The sequence below is a fragment of the Sphaerodactylus townsendi genome, linkage group LG16, assembly GCF_021028975.2.
Source record: "Sphaerodactylus townsendi isolate TG3544 linkage group LG16, MPM_Stown_v2.3, whole genome shotgun sequence".
Lineage (NCBI taxonomy): Eukaryota > Metazoa > Chordata > Lepidosauria > Squamata > Sphaerodactylidae > Sphaerodactylus > Sphaerodactylus townsendi.
This window is the reverse complement of record NC_059440.1, coordinates 29957954-29973171: the sequence shown is the minus strand read 5'-3', so window position 1 is coordinate 29973171 and position 15218 is coordinate 29957954. Positions and strand designations below refer to the sequence as shown.

General features: G+C 51.3%; 1 protein-coding gene across 2 annotated transcripts in view; it reads right to left on the bottom strand.

The window, feature by feature from the left end:
• Window positions 1-14955, bottom strand: part of LOC125445985 (protein-arginine deiminase type-3-like) — a 29170-nt gene extending 14215 nt beyond the window's left edge. The window contains exons 1-8 of one of the 2 annotated variants that reach the window (XM_048519445.1): window positions 14928-14955; window positions 5651-5831; window positions 5393-5465; window positions 5184-5245; window positions 3897-4014; window positions 3474-3599; window positions 2086-2261; window positions 1013-1116 (exon numbers count right to left, since the gene is read on the bottom strand). In XM_048519445.1, the coding sequence (XP_048375402.1) occupies window positions 1013-1116; window positions 2086-2261; window positions 3474-3599; window positions 3897-4014; window positions 5184-5245; window positions 5393-5465; window positions 5651-5831; window positions 14928-14932 (845 nt within the window). In that variant the 5' untranslated portion in view covers window positions 14933-14955. Of the gene's footprint in view, window positions 1-1012; window positions 1117-2085; window positions 2262-3473; window positions 3600-3896; window positions 4015-5183; window positions 5246-5392; window positions 5466-5650; window positions 5832-9505; window positions 9618-14927 lie in introns of those variants that run through there. The other variant, XM_048519444.1, reaches the window with a different exon arrangement.
• Window positions 14956-15218: the final 263 nt, after the last annotated feature.

The window sequence follows — 15218 nt, the reverse complement described above, 5'->3', positions numbered from 1 at the left end:
TAACAGGTTCCCATGGTGGTGGGATTCAAACTGTGGCGTAGCGCCAATGGGGCTGGGCAGGGCATGATGGGGGCGTGGCCAGGCATTCCAGTGGCCAGCCATTCCTGGGCGGGGCTGTGGCAAGGCTGCAGCCACTGCGCTGGTCTTTGGGCAGGAAACGAATGCACGCAGGCGCAGGCTGCCGTGCACGCCGGTGCACCTCCTGCTAGACTGCTTCAAGTTCTGCGTGCTACTGCTGAGAAGAGGGGCGTAACTAAGGCAAAAATCACATGGCAAAATCACCAATTAGTAACCCCCTCTCGGCACGCACAAATAATTAGTAACCTACTCCTGGGAACCTGTGAGAACCTGCTGGATCCCACCAACAAATGGGCCTCTGCCAAACAGAGGCCATGCAGGGACGTATTACATCACCGAGCTGCCTCCATTCCCCCTTGCCTGCTCATTGCCATAATTTTTTGGGGGGAGGGGTGTTACTTGGGGGTGGGGGTAATCTTTGAAGTGTCAATTATACAAGGTATAAAGAATTGTGGCATGAAACTGGGAAGCATAAAAGCATCAATTCAACAATTACTTTTTTTTTTAAAGGGGGAAAAACAGTAATGGAGGCCATTGATCGTTTTGAGGGGATGAGTGCAAACAAGCGTTGTGGTAAAGTGGGAGTTGAAAATGTTTTACATGATCCGTGTGGAAAGGACCACTCTCTAGCAAAGTTGGGAATGCAAAAAAGTCTCAAACGTTACTACAACTGATCATCCAGCCAGACCCCAGACCCTTTGCCTTTCTCAGCGGGGTGCGGTTCAGTGTCTCTTGAACTCTCACAGGTGACCAGAAGGAGCAGCTTTTGGAGCACACATTGCTACACTGGCACCCTTCGATTAAAACTGACCCTGCCTCGGGCATATCCCCCTCCGGAGGCCATCAGTCAGAAGATGCTGGCCCCAGAATCTGGGGGATGCTACTCAGAATTCTAAGCACAACATACACAACTGTTTGAACACGACCCTCTTACCTGCAGATATACACGGCGATCGGCTGCAAAGTATTAGGGGTCATGATCCATGGAGCCACCCGGAAAACCACAGTGTCATTAAAGATGGGAACATCCGGCATCTCCTGTAGCAGGAAGAAAAGACATAAAAGGTCTGAGAAGGGTGCCAAGAAGCAGAAGGGGACTGACCGCCCAAGTCCTTTGAAGGCAGCTTCCGTCCTAAGATGACCAATGGAAGAGACTCCTTAGCCTTATGGACACAACTCTGGGCTTCGCAGGCAAGCTGCATTTGAGTCACTGCCCAGCTGGGATTGTTTCAGAGGGCAGCTGAGTTGGCCTTCGGTAGAACAGGTAGATTGGAGTCTCTTGGCCCTTTAGAAACCAAGACGTTTTTCAGGATATAAGTTTTCGACAGGCAAAGCCCTCAAACAGTGGCGTATCTGCCTAGGGACAAGGGGTACCCCTTGTCCCCGGGTGCCACTCTTCTGGTCACATGGGGGGGTGCAAAACCAGCCCCCCACGTGACTAGGAAGTCCTGCTGTTTTGTTGTTTTCGTGTGCCTCGACCCCATCCGAAGCACGCAAAAAGGATGAGGCAGCAGGACTTCCTGCCACCTCCAAGCACCCTCAATCCCCCAGCCGGCAGGTGAAGTCTGGGGGGGAGGTGGGCACCCTAGACCTTGCCCATGTCCATGGTGACATGAGTGGGGTTGAGGACAGTGGGGATGGAGCCTGGGGGCATCAGGGGCAGAGCAGGGGGCGGGGGGCAGAGGCTGGGGGGCATCCTGGAGACAATTTGTCTCTGGGCGCCATTTACCCCTGGAACGCCTCTGCCCCAAAGGACTGGGATGGGTAACTCAATCAGCAGGACCCCGTTTTTTCCCTAGACCGCACCACCATCACAACCTGGCTTTGTACAAGTCTGTCTCCACCTTTTATCTCCATCAGAATTAAAATGGACAAGCCCACCACACCCAGACTGGTGCTGCAGAATGGCCCCACCAGAATTCTCCCTCCCATCTCCCTCGTCAAAGCTTTACACTTGTGAATCTGACACCACAAGGCCCACGTGCTCCTTGGCCCCTGTCCCCATACCTCAGACGGCTTCTCCAGCAACGTGACATGGAAGGACACCAGCCCTGAGAAGTTGACATCTGGAAAGGCCAGTCCTTCCACGTAGAAGATATTCTCTTGGAAGCCGTCACATTCCACCACGTAGGAGTGCTTTCCTGATCCCAAAACGTGGTTGTAATGCTGCAGCTGCTTTCCCCCTGCGAACCAAGCAAAAGAGGATGGGTTTACTCAGACCAGGTGTTTTCCCTTTTTTGTTGGAAGGCAAACCATCAGCTCAAACGTTCATACATGCATCACCGACTGACACAAGTCGCAACCACAGAACGTGGTGATGGCCACAAGTTTAGATGGTTTTAAATTAGAGGATCGGGCAAATTCATCAGGCTGGTCTATCAACTGTTTCTAGGAGTAATGGCTACAGAGAACTTCTTTGTTCAGAAGCAATATGCCTCTCAACACCAGACATTCAGGAGGAGGGGGGGGGGATTCAGGAAGGCTGCCACCTTCACGCCCAGCCTCCAGTGGCTGCTGATTGGCTGTGAACAACGAACAAGAGAGGGGCCTGATCTATCGCTAGATGGGCTAGAACCAGCAAGGCCCTTCCTGAGCAGGGAATCCAAATGTACGCCTGTGAACCCTTGTACCGCCCACTTAGGATGCTGCTGTTTGGAACGACAGCAGGAGGAAAGAGGACAGGGCGCTGGGCTCATCACCAGCTCCTCCTGACCTAGCGACCTTCTCTCCTTGCGTGGATTTGCCCTCACAAGAGCCCCTGGGGTGCAGAGCAGTGAGTGTTGGATAGGGCAGAGGCGTTACCACCTATAGGGACATGGAGTCATCCATGTCCTTGGCAACCGCCACCAAACCCTCTCACCCCCCGCCTCCGTGCAGGCTTTTGAAAGCATGGAGGCTGGAGGTGGGGCTCGGGGGCACGCCTGGAGAAGGAGTTGTCTCTGGGCACCATCCCCCCTCCGATTCGCCTCTGGGATAGGGAGACACACACACACCCCAAACCTCCATATAGCTCAGTGGCTGCGACTCCCTCTCATCCCACCCAACTCGACAGAGTTGTTGTGAGGGTAAAAATACATTAGCTTCACTGAACCCCATGAAGGAAGGGTGAAAAACAAACAAAGAACTAAGTTAATAGGATAAATAACTGAACACACTGGTGTGGTAGAGTGGTTAAAGCTTCAGCCTAGTATCTGGGAGAGCTGGGTTCGAACCCCCACTCTGCCACAGAAGCTCTGGCCAGCCACACCCCCTCAGCTTAACCTAGTTGTGAGGGGGAAACAGAGGGGAGAGAAACGCTGTGAACCACATCAGGGCCCCACTGGGGAGAAAAGCAGGAAATCAACTGATTAATTGACGAGGCGTGGGAGCTCAATGCGGTGGCGGCCGACCCTCACCCTTCGCGTGGAAGACCTGCACTTTGTCATGGTCGGAGGCGGAAACGTGAAGGACCAGCTGGTAGTCATCAAAAATGGTTGCAGGTCCGTAAGCAGTCACAATCATTTGGGACATATCCTTGAGGTCTGAAGAGAGGAAGGAAAGGACAGCTTCAGTGGGCAGAGCAGAAAACTTTTGCTTTAAAATTCCCTTTTGCCTGGCCCCCACACCCAAGCAGTTAAAATTAGCATTTGGGACTGTGCGCATGTGCACACACATACAGTTGGAGAAGGTCTGTGTGCAGCATTCAAGACATACAAGTTGGAGGTGCAAAATTCACAAAGCAGGAAATCTGTATATTGTGGAAACTCCCCAACAGGATTGTTCGCTGATCTCCACCCTCTAGCCAGAAAGCGGCCACCTGGCCCGAGTCGCACACGAACCTGTGTACGATTCCACTTTCAGGTCCTGGTTGTCCATGCCCTTTGCTCCAGGGCAATCTCTGTCACAGTTGACCAAGAGGATGGCTCCTTTGCCTTCCGGGCCCCACGTCCAATTTTTCTGCAGAGGCAGAAATCAATGGCAGGTCTTGCCAGCACCAAGATGTGGAACCCCACACCTGCCCCCTTAGCTGGAATAGGGCTTTTTCCACACAGCCTCAGCCCATCACATTTGGATGTAGGGATGGGGGTCATGAAAAAATGTGCCCCTCACTCTTGCAGTGGCTAAAGACAAAGATGGTTTCTGCCGCTTTGAAGAAGAAATATGCAAATTTGTTTTCTTTCATCAGCATAAATCTACCTGGCTGAGCTCACTCCAGCATGTATGCAGGGAAGCACCAGCACAAGGTGACATTCCCCTGTTTATCACACAGCCGTACAAATATACCCTCAGCTGATGAAACTGAGCTGCAACCTCAGGGCAATCCACCACTGCCCCTGCGGTCAGAAAGAGAGCAGACAAGGGCTCCTGTGTAAATAAATGCCTCAGCCATCTTGAGTGCCTTTAGTGGAGAAAACAGTGATAGACATCATTTATTTTTATTTTATTATGAGATTTCTGTACCACCCTTCCCCTTTTGGGCTCAGGGCAATTTTGCCTTTGTAAGACAGGAAGTAGAAAACATAATACAAAATGAAACAGTTGGACAGTTAAGTTTTGCATCATTCTGACTTGATGGAACCCAGCCTCATAATAAATCCATATTCAGTGTATTGTCGAAGGCTTTCACGGCCAGAATCACTTGGGTGCTGGTGGTTTCCGTGAACACGGCCATACAGCCCAGAAACCACACAGCACCCAAGTGATTCCAGCCGTGAAAGCCTTCGACAATACATTGAACATCTCTACGGGGAGAAATTGTTCCAAGACACACGGAGATTGGAAAAACTACAGCTCAGGAAAGCACACTTACTGTGTTCTCTAACCTTTCTTCTACGCTGCAGAGACACAGGTACTATCCCATCATTTCTTGCAGCCAAAAGGACTTTCAAAAACACCACAGGCTCACCGCATCTATAACCGCCTAGAAAGTACGCTTTTACGTGAGAGAATCCACACTAGAACACGGCCATACAGCCCGGAAACCACACAGCACCCAAATCCATATTCAGTTCAATAACAGAAGAAAATTTTTAAAAAGGGAGTTGGGAAGCAGGAAGAAGGGGAAAGGGAAGCAAAAATAGGAGAAGGGGGAATTTAAAACAAATCCACGAATAAATATTTTCTACCTTGTCTTTAGCTCTCCTGTTCACAATCCCTGAGCGGCTCGTATCGACATCCAAGGAGATCTCTGCAGAACAACAAAGTAAAGAAAATCCTCTGTATTTGTTGTAAGGTCTGTGATCTGATTGGACAGGTACATGCCAGAAGCAGGTACATCCGTCTCTAGGCACCTCAATTTGTTTTAAGCTTCCCTGCTTAATTTTAGTAGCCTTACCTACGCAGGTGAGGTAGAGCAGAGCCTGGGCCATTGGCCCCTTCCCGTTATCCTTGTAGTATGAAATTCTGACCTGCCAAGAAACCAAATAGCAGAGGTCAGTTTCAATAATCAGCTAACAATAAACCTAGCCTTGCCGGATCACATTTAAGTACATCTAATGATAGGTTTACACTATGTTCATGGGGTAGAGATGTCTTTTCAAGCTTGTAGCCTGCAGCGTCTCTCCTTTCCGCCCTCCACTGCGGTATTGCTTACCTTGTCACTGTTGACTTTGGTGCTCCGGGCATCCATGGTTATTATGGCCTCTATGTTGGTCTTCAAGGGCCACCTGGGCACACAGGAAGGTATCTTCAAAGTTTCTCCATTGTGGACAATATACCGGTTGACTCCTGCTGTCCCCCAGACATCGAAGGATGTGGCACCCACAGGGGCTGACCTGCGACAGAAAAACAATAATATTTCAGTTGCTTCATCATATGCAAACTGTACCCAGTTCTGCCATCTTCAGAAATAACCTTGGCTAAGAAACAGCCTTCTAATGATTGGCTGCATTATATCAAAGCAGATTTAGGCTCTTGAATTTAAGAGGCGTAGAAGGCTCTGGTTAGGAGGGCGCTCTTTGGTGGATTTTCTCCCCATGTAAGCATGCACAGAATTGCCTTGGATTTCCTATCTTTGCTACGACCTCCTTGGGCCATCAAGTGATAGCCATAGTATTAAAGGAGGGAACACTTGCCTTCTGGTTCAGTTTGGGTCTACCTTTTCCATAGACATGAGCCACTAGACTGTGCAGGCTGGCTCGACTGAAATGGCCGTCTGATATGGAGCTATCTGCTGGGCTGGCATCTCCATGCTTTCCACAGTATGGCTTGCAAGGGATGGCCTTTGAGGGGCTGATCGGGTGGGAGGGGCGTTCTGCTTTCTGGGCGGGATCTGGGACTGGATGGCTCCTCCCGGGTCCAGTGCAGCCCTCCGATATCTACAATTTGCAAGTTGCTGTTTTCAGAAGGTTTGCCTGGTAAGGCAAGACTCCAGCAAGGATTTTGTGGTTTAGGGCTGGAATGCAGAAGTGCCTCCTTCTGAATCGATTCAGTAGGACACGCGACACTTGCGTCTGGTCTGGAGTTGTCAGAAGCTGGCCCAGGAAGCAAAAAGCTGCCAAGCAAGCAGAGCTGAAACATTTGGTTTCCCCCATTTCTGTGAACAGCAAGAGAAACACCAGGCCTTTGAAAGCACTATTGACAAAGGGGGATTGTCTTGCTGGTTGACGGGCAGGACAATGGTTTTAGCTGCCTGGGAGCCAAGCAGGGGAAAAGCTAGCTCCTCACTGTACCTATGTCATGAGTTAACATAATGCCAAGCCCAGACACTTCTCCCTCTTTAGTCTGGCCTGCTGGTTCAGCTGTTCCTACTCCTGTGGTCCTGAAACCACAACATGTTTCATAGCAAGGACGGGCACAGTTGCTGCTACCCCGGAGTTTTTGCCTTCCCATGACCACAGGGTTTGGAAGGGAAAGGAGTGGCAATAATGCACACCTTTGTCTAGTACCTGTGTCCAGCACGGAAGGGGAGTTTTGAAGTGCCTAAAGTTATTATCTACCCATTCCAAAAAACCGTAGCCAGACTTTAACAGTTGTATCATCAGCACAAAAACCAGCAGGTGACTCTGAGGCCCATGTAGATAACCCAACCCCCTCCAAAACCAGCCACCTGCTTTGTCAAGCCAAATAGCAAGGGAAACTGTGCCCCTTCCCTGTCTCCCCTGAGAGCTGATCGGGCGCAGATCTGTGGCACGGTTCTCCGCACTGTGTGGCAGGACAAAGCCCTGTCAAAAACTTCCAGCTTACCTGTGGAAGGAGCCACATTCAGTGAATGTCTGTGTTTTCCCACTGGGCCCTTTCTCAGTGAGGGCCACAAACAGAGGTGGGATCCAGCAGGTTCTCACAGGTTCCCGAGAGTAGGTTACTAATTATTTGTGTGTGCCGAGAGGGGGTTACTAATTGGTGATTTTGCCACATGGTTTTTGCCTTAGTTACGCCCCACATCTCAGCAGCAGCGCGCAGAACTGGAAGCAGTCTAGCAGGAGGTGCGCCAGCGTGCGTGGCAGCCTGCGCCTGTGTGCATTCGTTTCCTGCCCAAGGACCAGCACAGCGGCTGCGTCCTTGCCACAGCCCCGCCCAGGAATGCCACGCCCCCAGAATGCCCAGCCACGCCCCCATCGTGCCCCGCCCAGCCCCATTGGCGCTACGCCACAGTTTGAATCCCACCACCATGGGAACCTGTTACTAAAACTTTTGGATCCCACCACTGGCCACAAACCACAGCTCACCTGGCTTAGCTGGCAGTACCTTGCCTGGCTGATGCCCAGCAAGTCCTTATGTTGATGTTATGCTGCTAATTTCAGCTCCATCCCTGTGCCCTCCTGAGCCCTCTTCTGTAGGCGGCAGAGAGTCCAAATGAACTCCTCCTTCCCAAGAGCAAATAAAGCTGTAGTTCAGGGGTAGGGAACCTGTGGCTCGAGAGCCGCATGCGGCTCTTCTGTCCTTGCACTGCGGCTCCTCGAGCCGAGCCACTGGCCCCATCCTTGCCCGCCCTGCAGGCAGCAGGGCGGGTGCACCAACTGCCCGTGGCTGGCTGGGCCCCGCCACGGGCTTTCCCTCTTGCCTGCCCCATTGGAGCGGGGCGGGTGCTTTCCCGGCGGCCAGCGAGGCCGAGCCGCTGGCCCAATCCTTACCCACCCTGCAGGCAGCAGGGCGGACGCATCCATGCACTTCTCAGAATGAGCGGAGTAAAAGGTAAAAAACCCCAATATATACAGTGTTATCTTTATTTTAAATGTCAAAAATTATTTGCAACTCCAAGTGTTTTCTTTTCCCATGGAAATCGGGTCCAAATGGCTCTTTGAGTGTTAAAGGTTCCCTACCCCTGCTCTAGTTCAACTGATGAGTTCGCATTCATTTCCAATCGTGCCCTGCTCTTTCTTCGCATTGTATAAAACAGACTAACTGCTTATCTTTAAAACAGCGGCTTGCTTCTGCCAATGGGGTCAAGGCGGCTTCCATGCGGAACAAAGACTGAATTCTTCATTCACAGACCCAAACAGAGCAGCAGAGGAGACACACCTGCTTCTTTTGGGAGGTGGCAGGAAGGGGCTTCAGTCGCCACAGAGTCTACCTTCCAGCGCAGCCATTTTCTCCGGGTGGATTGGTCTCTGTTGCCTGGAGATCTCCAGCCACCCCCTGGAGATTGGCAACCCAAGCCACAACCTACTTTATCAGATAGGCCCTGCCTGGCGTCTGGGGCACTAAGGTCACTCGTCTTCCAAGTGCCCTCGGACTCCGTGCTCTCTTGGCTGCAGCAAGCAACCCCGGCCACACGGCTGGACTCTGACACGGCCGCTTGAGTGGCTATCTTGACAGGACTCCCTCCCCCCTTCCTCCTTCACACAAAAGGGACCTTGTTCAGAGGTGTGGGTGCTCCAGGGGTCTCGACCCCAGCCCTCATTCTGCAAAAGCCACCCTCGCCCTCCACCCCCCCTGCTGTGAGTGGTCATGGCCAGCCAGGTGTCAACACCCCCCTCACCTGCTCTAAAGCCTCTGCCAACCACACCTGGTCTGTGTACAAACATGCGCGACAGCCTCTCCTCGTCTTCTTTCCACCAACCACTACGTGGCTCCTCTCGGGCCAGGGCAGGGGTCTGGGGAACTCCTGGGGCTGGTCCGCCTCAAAGGCCCGGTGTGGGTGGTTGTGTCCTGGGTTTGGGGCTGGCGTGGAGGGGCCCACTTCTTCCCCCCAAGCCGAGGGTGCCTGGCCTGTCCGGCCTTTTCTGCTGCGCCCCAGGCAGCCCCTTCGCAGCCGGCCGAGGGCTTCTTGGCACGACTGGGGGCGCCGGTCAAGACGGGAGCGAAGCTACCCAGCGAGCGAGGACACCCCGGGGACAAGGAGCCAGCCCGAGGGGTCGCCCCCAGCTCTGAGCCCGCCACGGCATCGCCTCGGAGCCCGGGGGGGGGGGAGAGAGCGCGACCCCCAGCCAGCCAGCCAGCCAGCCAGCCAACCTCCCCCCCCGCCCGCGCTTTGCAGGTGTGTCAGCGGGCGGCGCGCCTGGCTTACCCGGAGACGTCGAGGGCGAGCTCGGTGCCCAGGACGCAGGCGGTGCTGTGGGGCTTGTCCAGGGACAGGCGGACCCACCGCTGCTGCGCCATCGCCGCCGCTGCCCTGCTGCTCTCGGTGCTGCCGCCGCCGCCGCCGCCGCTCAGGCCGGGCCATTAAGAAGGCACCTGCCCCCCGCCCCTGCCCCGCCCATTGGCTGCCGGGGGCTGTCAGCCCGCCTCCGGCTCCACCCGGTTGGACGCGCCAGGGGCCGTCAGGCTGGCCGCCGCGGGAGGGACCTGTGGCCGCCAGGTGTCGGCAGCCCGGCGGGGAGGGCAGGCTGGGCAGGAGGGCTCCTCCCTCCCTCCCCGGCTAGACTGTCTCTGGGGTGCCCGCAGGGCTGGCCCGGCCAGGGCTGGGTTGGGAACCCCCGGCATTCGGCAGCAGAGGGCCGCGGGACCCGGAGGGCATTCCCCCCCCCCCCCGCACGAGACCTGCGCCGCTCAGCTGCGCCCCCAGGCTGGCCGGCCGCCTCTGGTCTAGCAGCGGAGAGACTAAGGGTGCCCACATGACCCCGCCACGCGGAACTGCTCAGCTGCCCCACAGTTTGGGGGCTGGTGATAAACGGAACAGAGGGGGACATTTGGAAGGGGGGCCAGATCGTTCCGGTCGGCTGCCAATCTGTTCCCAGGCTCAACTGAAGAGAGGCTCAGATAACTGTCCTTTGAAGCCTGATACGGATTTGGATCCGGATGCTTTAAGGAATGCCCCCCCCCCCCGTCACCCCCTGAGACTCAGCTTCAAATACCGCAGCCTGATGAAGTGTTAGACGGGGTTGTCAGCCTGAGACAGACCCTTTGTGGACATGACACAGAAGCTGCGGAACTCCGTCCACTGGAAAACTCAGAGGCCCCCTCCTGTCGTTTGGTTTGGTGTTCCCTCCAGAACTGTCCTGTGTTTTAGCGGCCATTCTCATGGCTGATGGATATTTTCCAGTTTTGTTGTAACTGATTCCATGATGTACTTTTCTAATGTTTTTTAATTTTCATGGCTAGCTAGATTGATGGCCCTGATTGGGTGGAAAAAATCCTGTACGTACATTTTAACATCAGAAGAGACCAACAGGGATCCCCTGATCTAAAACCCACAGTGGCCAACCTGATGCCTCAGAATACCCACAAGAAAGGGCACAGAAGCCAACCCTCACCCACCCACCCGTCCGTGCTGCAACCACAATGCTTTGATTTTATATTATGTTTGGTTTTTATGGTTGTTAGGGAAGCTAAGAACAAAAATCCCAAATTCAACAAAACAAGGAGAAATCTGGCTGACGGGTATCCCAATCTTCTCCAAAGGAATGCTGAGTTTTGCTCTTTCAGTCTTCATGGGTGAATTTCTAGTGAAACATCTGCTCTTAAGGGTTTTGCTTGCCTCAGTCTTCTGGTCACTCAAATTAAAGCAATTACTTTTATTTTGTTGATCATTAGATTTATTTGCCACCCTTCCCTGGAAGATCCAGGGTGGTTTACATCAATCAGTCAAACAATGCATGCATTCAAGTCCAGTAGCTCCTTGTTCGTCTTCCAACATTATATATGTCATCAAATGACAATAGCGCCCTTCCAATCTCTACATCAGACAAACAGCCCAGTCCCAACATTACAAAAGGCAACACTCAAAAACCCACTTGGGAGAACATTGTCATATTCCAGATCAGGGGTAGGGAACCTGCGGCTCTCCAGATGTTCAGGAACTACTCATCAGCCCCTACCAGCATGGCCAATTGGCCATGCTGGTAGGGGCTGATGGGAATTGTAGTTCCTGAACATCTGGAGAGCCGCAGGTTCCCTACCCCTGTTCCAGATCATTCCATTGCTGATCTAAGAGTGGCCATCCTCAAACAAAGAATCTTCTAGGGGAAATTACAATGGGAGGTTGCTGAATTTGAGTTCATTCACAAGCTCTGAACAATGAACCCCTCCCCAGGGTCAGATGGGGACATAATATTCTCATCTCATCACAGATGCTAATTTTCTTCCTCAAGCGTTTCCTCCCCGCGCTTATCAAGCTGCTTACAATATGCATGGCACCTGTGCATTCTTCACAAGCATTCTTTACAGCACCCTCCCACCAGCTGACTAGAATAAAAGGCGCCCATTTCTACTCCACTGGTGTCTGGCAAAGGGAGTTGATACCCTGAAGTACTTGTCTCTAAGGTGCTAGACTCAAATCTAGCTTGTATTGTCGAAGGCTTTCACGCCACCTCTGGTCGCCACATCTCAAAAAGGATATTGAAGAGATAGAAAAAGTGCAGAGAAGGGCAACGAGGATGAATGAGGGACTGGAGCACCTTCCTTATGAGGAGAGGCTGCAGCGTTTGGGACTCTTTAGTTTGGAGAGGAGACGTCTGAGGGGGGATATGATTGAAGTCTATAAAATTACGCATGGGGTAGAAAATGTTGACAGAGAGACATTTTACTCTCTTTCTCACAATACTAGAACCAGGGGGCATCCATTGAAAATGCTGGGGGGAAGAATTAGGACTAATAAAAGGAAACACTTCTTCACGCAACGTGTGATTGGTGTTTGGAATATGCTGCCACAGGAGGTGGTGATGGCCACTAACCCGGATAGCTTTAAAAAGGGCTTGGACAGATTTATGGAGAAGTCGATCTATGGCTACCAATCTTGATCCTCTTTGATCTGAGATTGCAAATGCCTTAACAGACCAGGTGCTCGGGAGCAGCAGAAGGCCATTGCTTTCACATCCTGCATGTGAGCTCCCAATGGCACCTGGTGGGCCACTGCGAGTAGCAGAGTGCTGGACTAGATGGACTCTGGTCTGATCCAGCAGGCTCTTTCTTATGTTCTTAAGGCCATTGCTTTCACCTCCTGCACGTGAGCTCCCAAAGGCACCTGGTGGGCCACTGCGAGTAGCAGAGAGCTGGACTAGATGGACTCTGGTCTGAGCCAGCTGGCTTGTTATGTTCTTATTCAACTGCTTGTTGTGGGTTTTCTGGGCTGTGTGGCCGTGGTCTGGTGGATCTTGTTCCTAACGTTTCGCCTGCATCTGCGGCTGGCATCTTCAGAGTGTATCAGACTTCTGTGTCTGTGTAACAGACTTCTCTCTGTGATACACCTCTGAGCCCCACCTACCTCACCAGGTGACTGTTTTGGGAAGAGGAAGAGAAAGGAGCTTGTAAGCAACCTGGAGTCTCCTTGCAGGAGAGAAAGGTGGGGTATAAATCCAAAACTCTTCTCTTCTTCTTCAGAAGCAGCGATGAGAACACCCTCCCAGCAGCTGGCATATAGAGGAATACCACTTTAATAGCATCTTATATGGATGACCAGCATACCTGGATTAACCAGGTATAACATCCTAGGGTCAGAATATTCATCCACAATACACTGCCGAATCCCTACTTGTTCAGTGGGGTTTGTCTGCACAAACTTGGGTCTATTTCTATCTCAGTATTTGGTTTTCAAGCATGAAATGTACGGTATCCAAGAAAATATCTTTTTTTCCCTAGGGGCATTTTACTTGTTTACTATAGATATGCCCTATATGCTGCCTTTTGATTTAAAAAAAAACCAAAGTGATGTAAGCAAAATCAAAGGCCAATACAGCACCTAGAAAATCCCTAATAAATCAATTTTAAAAACACTACTAATGAGAATAACCTTATCAGCCTGGCTCCTGAAAGATAATAAAATCAGCGAGCTCATGAGTCCATAAAAAGGAGGTGGGTCTCAAGATGTGGTCATTGTTGCAGATGTACAAAATGTTGTTGATAAAGAAGCCTGCGGTAAACTAGTGGAAAGCATCAACTGTGAGGCTTGGAGGGATTTCCTCATTTTCAGAAATGTCATGTAACTGTTTTTGAAAATTTGTTTTGTTTTTAATTCCACCCAGCATAACATTAGGCACTTCATAAAATACTCTTTCAGAAGAAGAATGCAAAACTTGGCATGTTGATGGGGTGAGTTTGAAGCAATCTGGGCAAAATGGAAAAGACAGCACTTTTCACCAATTTAACCCTTTTGCCATATTCCTCACAGTGGAACAGGGGGAAAAATGGCTACCATCTATTTCAGCACCCCCTGCCTGGCATTTCCAGCCAGCTAAAAATAAAAAAGTGTTCAATTCAATAGTCAGTCAGTATATTTCTCTAGCTGGCAAGCTAATGTACTTTCCCCTTCCTTCTTACCCTTTATCTTTGCCAAAAAGTCCAAGAAGCAATCCTCCCCCCCCCCCCCATCTTCTTTGACAAAAATGCCAGCAAATTTTCCTCAGCCATTGAACCAAATTGGCTGCCATCAGGCTCAGAGTTTCCTGTATATGTGCATTTTGCTTTGCCCAGCCAGCACTGAGTAACAGGTGAAATACTTGTTAAATACTTCTGTGGAACCAGGTCCTCCCTTTTCTGGATAATAAGTTTGACACATAGCCCTAACCAGAAAGAACTGTTACTGGGAGCAGCAGTGGCGTAGGAGGTTAAGAGCTCGTGTATCTAATCTGGAGGAACCGGGTTTGATTCCCAGCTCTGCTGCCTGAGCTGTGGAGGCTTATCTGGGGAATTCAGATTAGCCTGTGCACTCCCACACGCGCCAGCTGGGTGACCTTGGGCTAGTCACAGCTTCTCGGAGCTCTCTCAGCCCCACCTACCTCACAGGGTGTTTGTGGTGAGGGGGGAAGGGCAAGGAGATTGTCAGCCCCTTTGAGTCTCCTGCAGGAGAGAAAGGGGGGATATAAATCCAAACTCTTCTTCTTACTTGATAAATTACACAACACGAACGCAACCCTCAAGATGGAGTTTGTTTAGGTCAGTAAGGGTGGAGTGGGGTCCATGGAGCTGAGCAGAGAGGAAGAAGCTGGTTGCGGAGGAAGCTAATTAGAGTTTGACAAGACTTTCCTGGGCTGCTATCACTGTGCCTGACAGCTATACCTTTCGAGCGACAGATTGCAGTCCAGTTACTGTGTTATCCTGCTTGTTAGAACTGAATTCTTTAGAAAGAGAAGTGGATGGGGAGAATCCTGCATCTTGGTGGACTTGGGACATAACTCACCACAAAGTGTTGCAAGCATGAATTAGCGGTTTAATGGGGCTCAGGGAGACCATCTGTTGCATTTCCTGTTCACGGCTACATTTACATGTTAGCTACAGCCTGAAAAACCCGTAACAACCAGTTACATCAGTGTTGCTGCATTGTTCTGTATGGTGGAGAAGCTCAGTTAAAGTTTTTTAAATTTTAAGTCAGCTCGTTTTGCTAGTTCTCTTCTTGGATTAGCCGCCTAGAATCAACACAGGAAGAGGAGTCGCTCTTGTTCCCTGCTCTCCCCCCCCCCACATGCCTTATTAAGTGTGGAAATGGTCACCCCATGCACAACAGCACCCCCATCTTGCAGCTGATCCTTGAGTAGCTAAATCGGAGTAAAACATACCTCATCGTTCAGTGGGATAAAATGTCTGCTGAACCAGGTCTCCCTTTTTCTGACTATCGTGTTTGACACAGTGTGATGCTAACACCCTCTGTTTTGTCACTGCAAAACATCAGTGGCCATTACACATCTCTTCCAGAAGAGGGGATATAGTTTCTGAATAGATGCGAGCTCCCCCCGCCCCCCCACCCCGGTTGCCTTTCAAAAATTAAACATTTGCTACACTTTTTAAAGCAGCCCTTTTCCATAGAACGATCATTGCTCATTCCACAATTGAAAGTTGTAGAAAAGTTT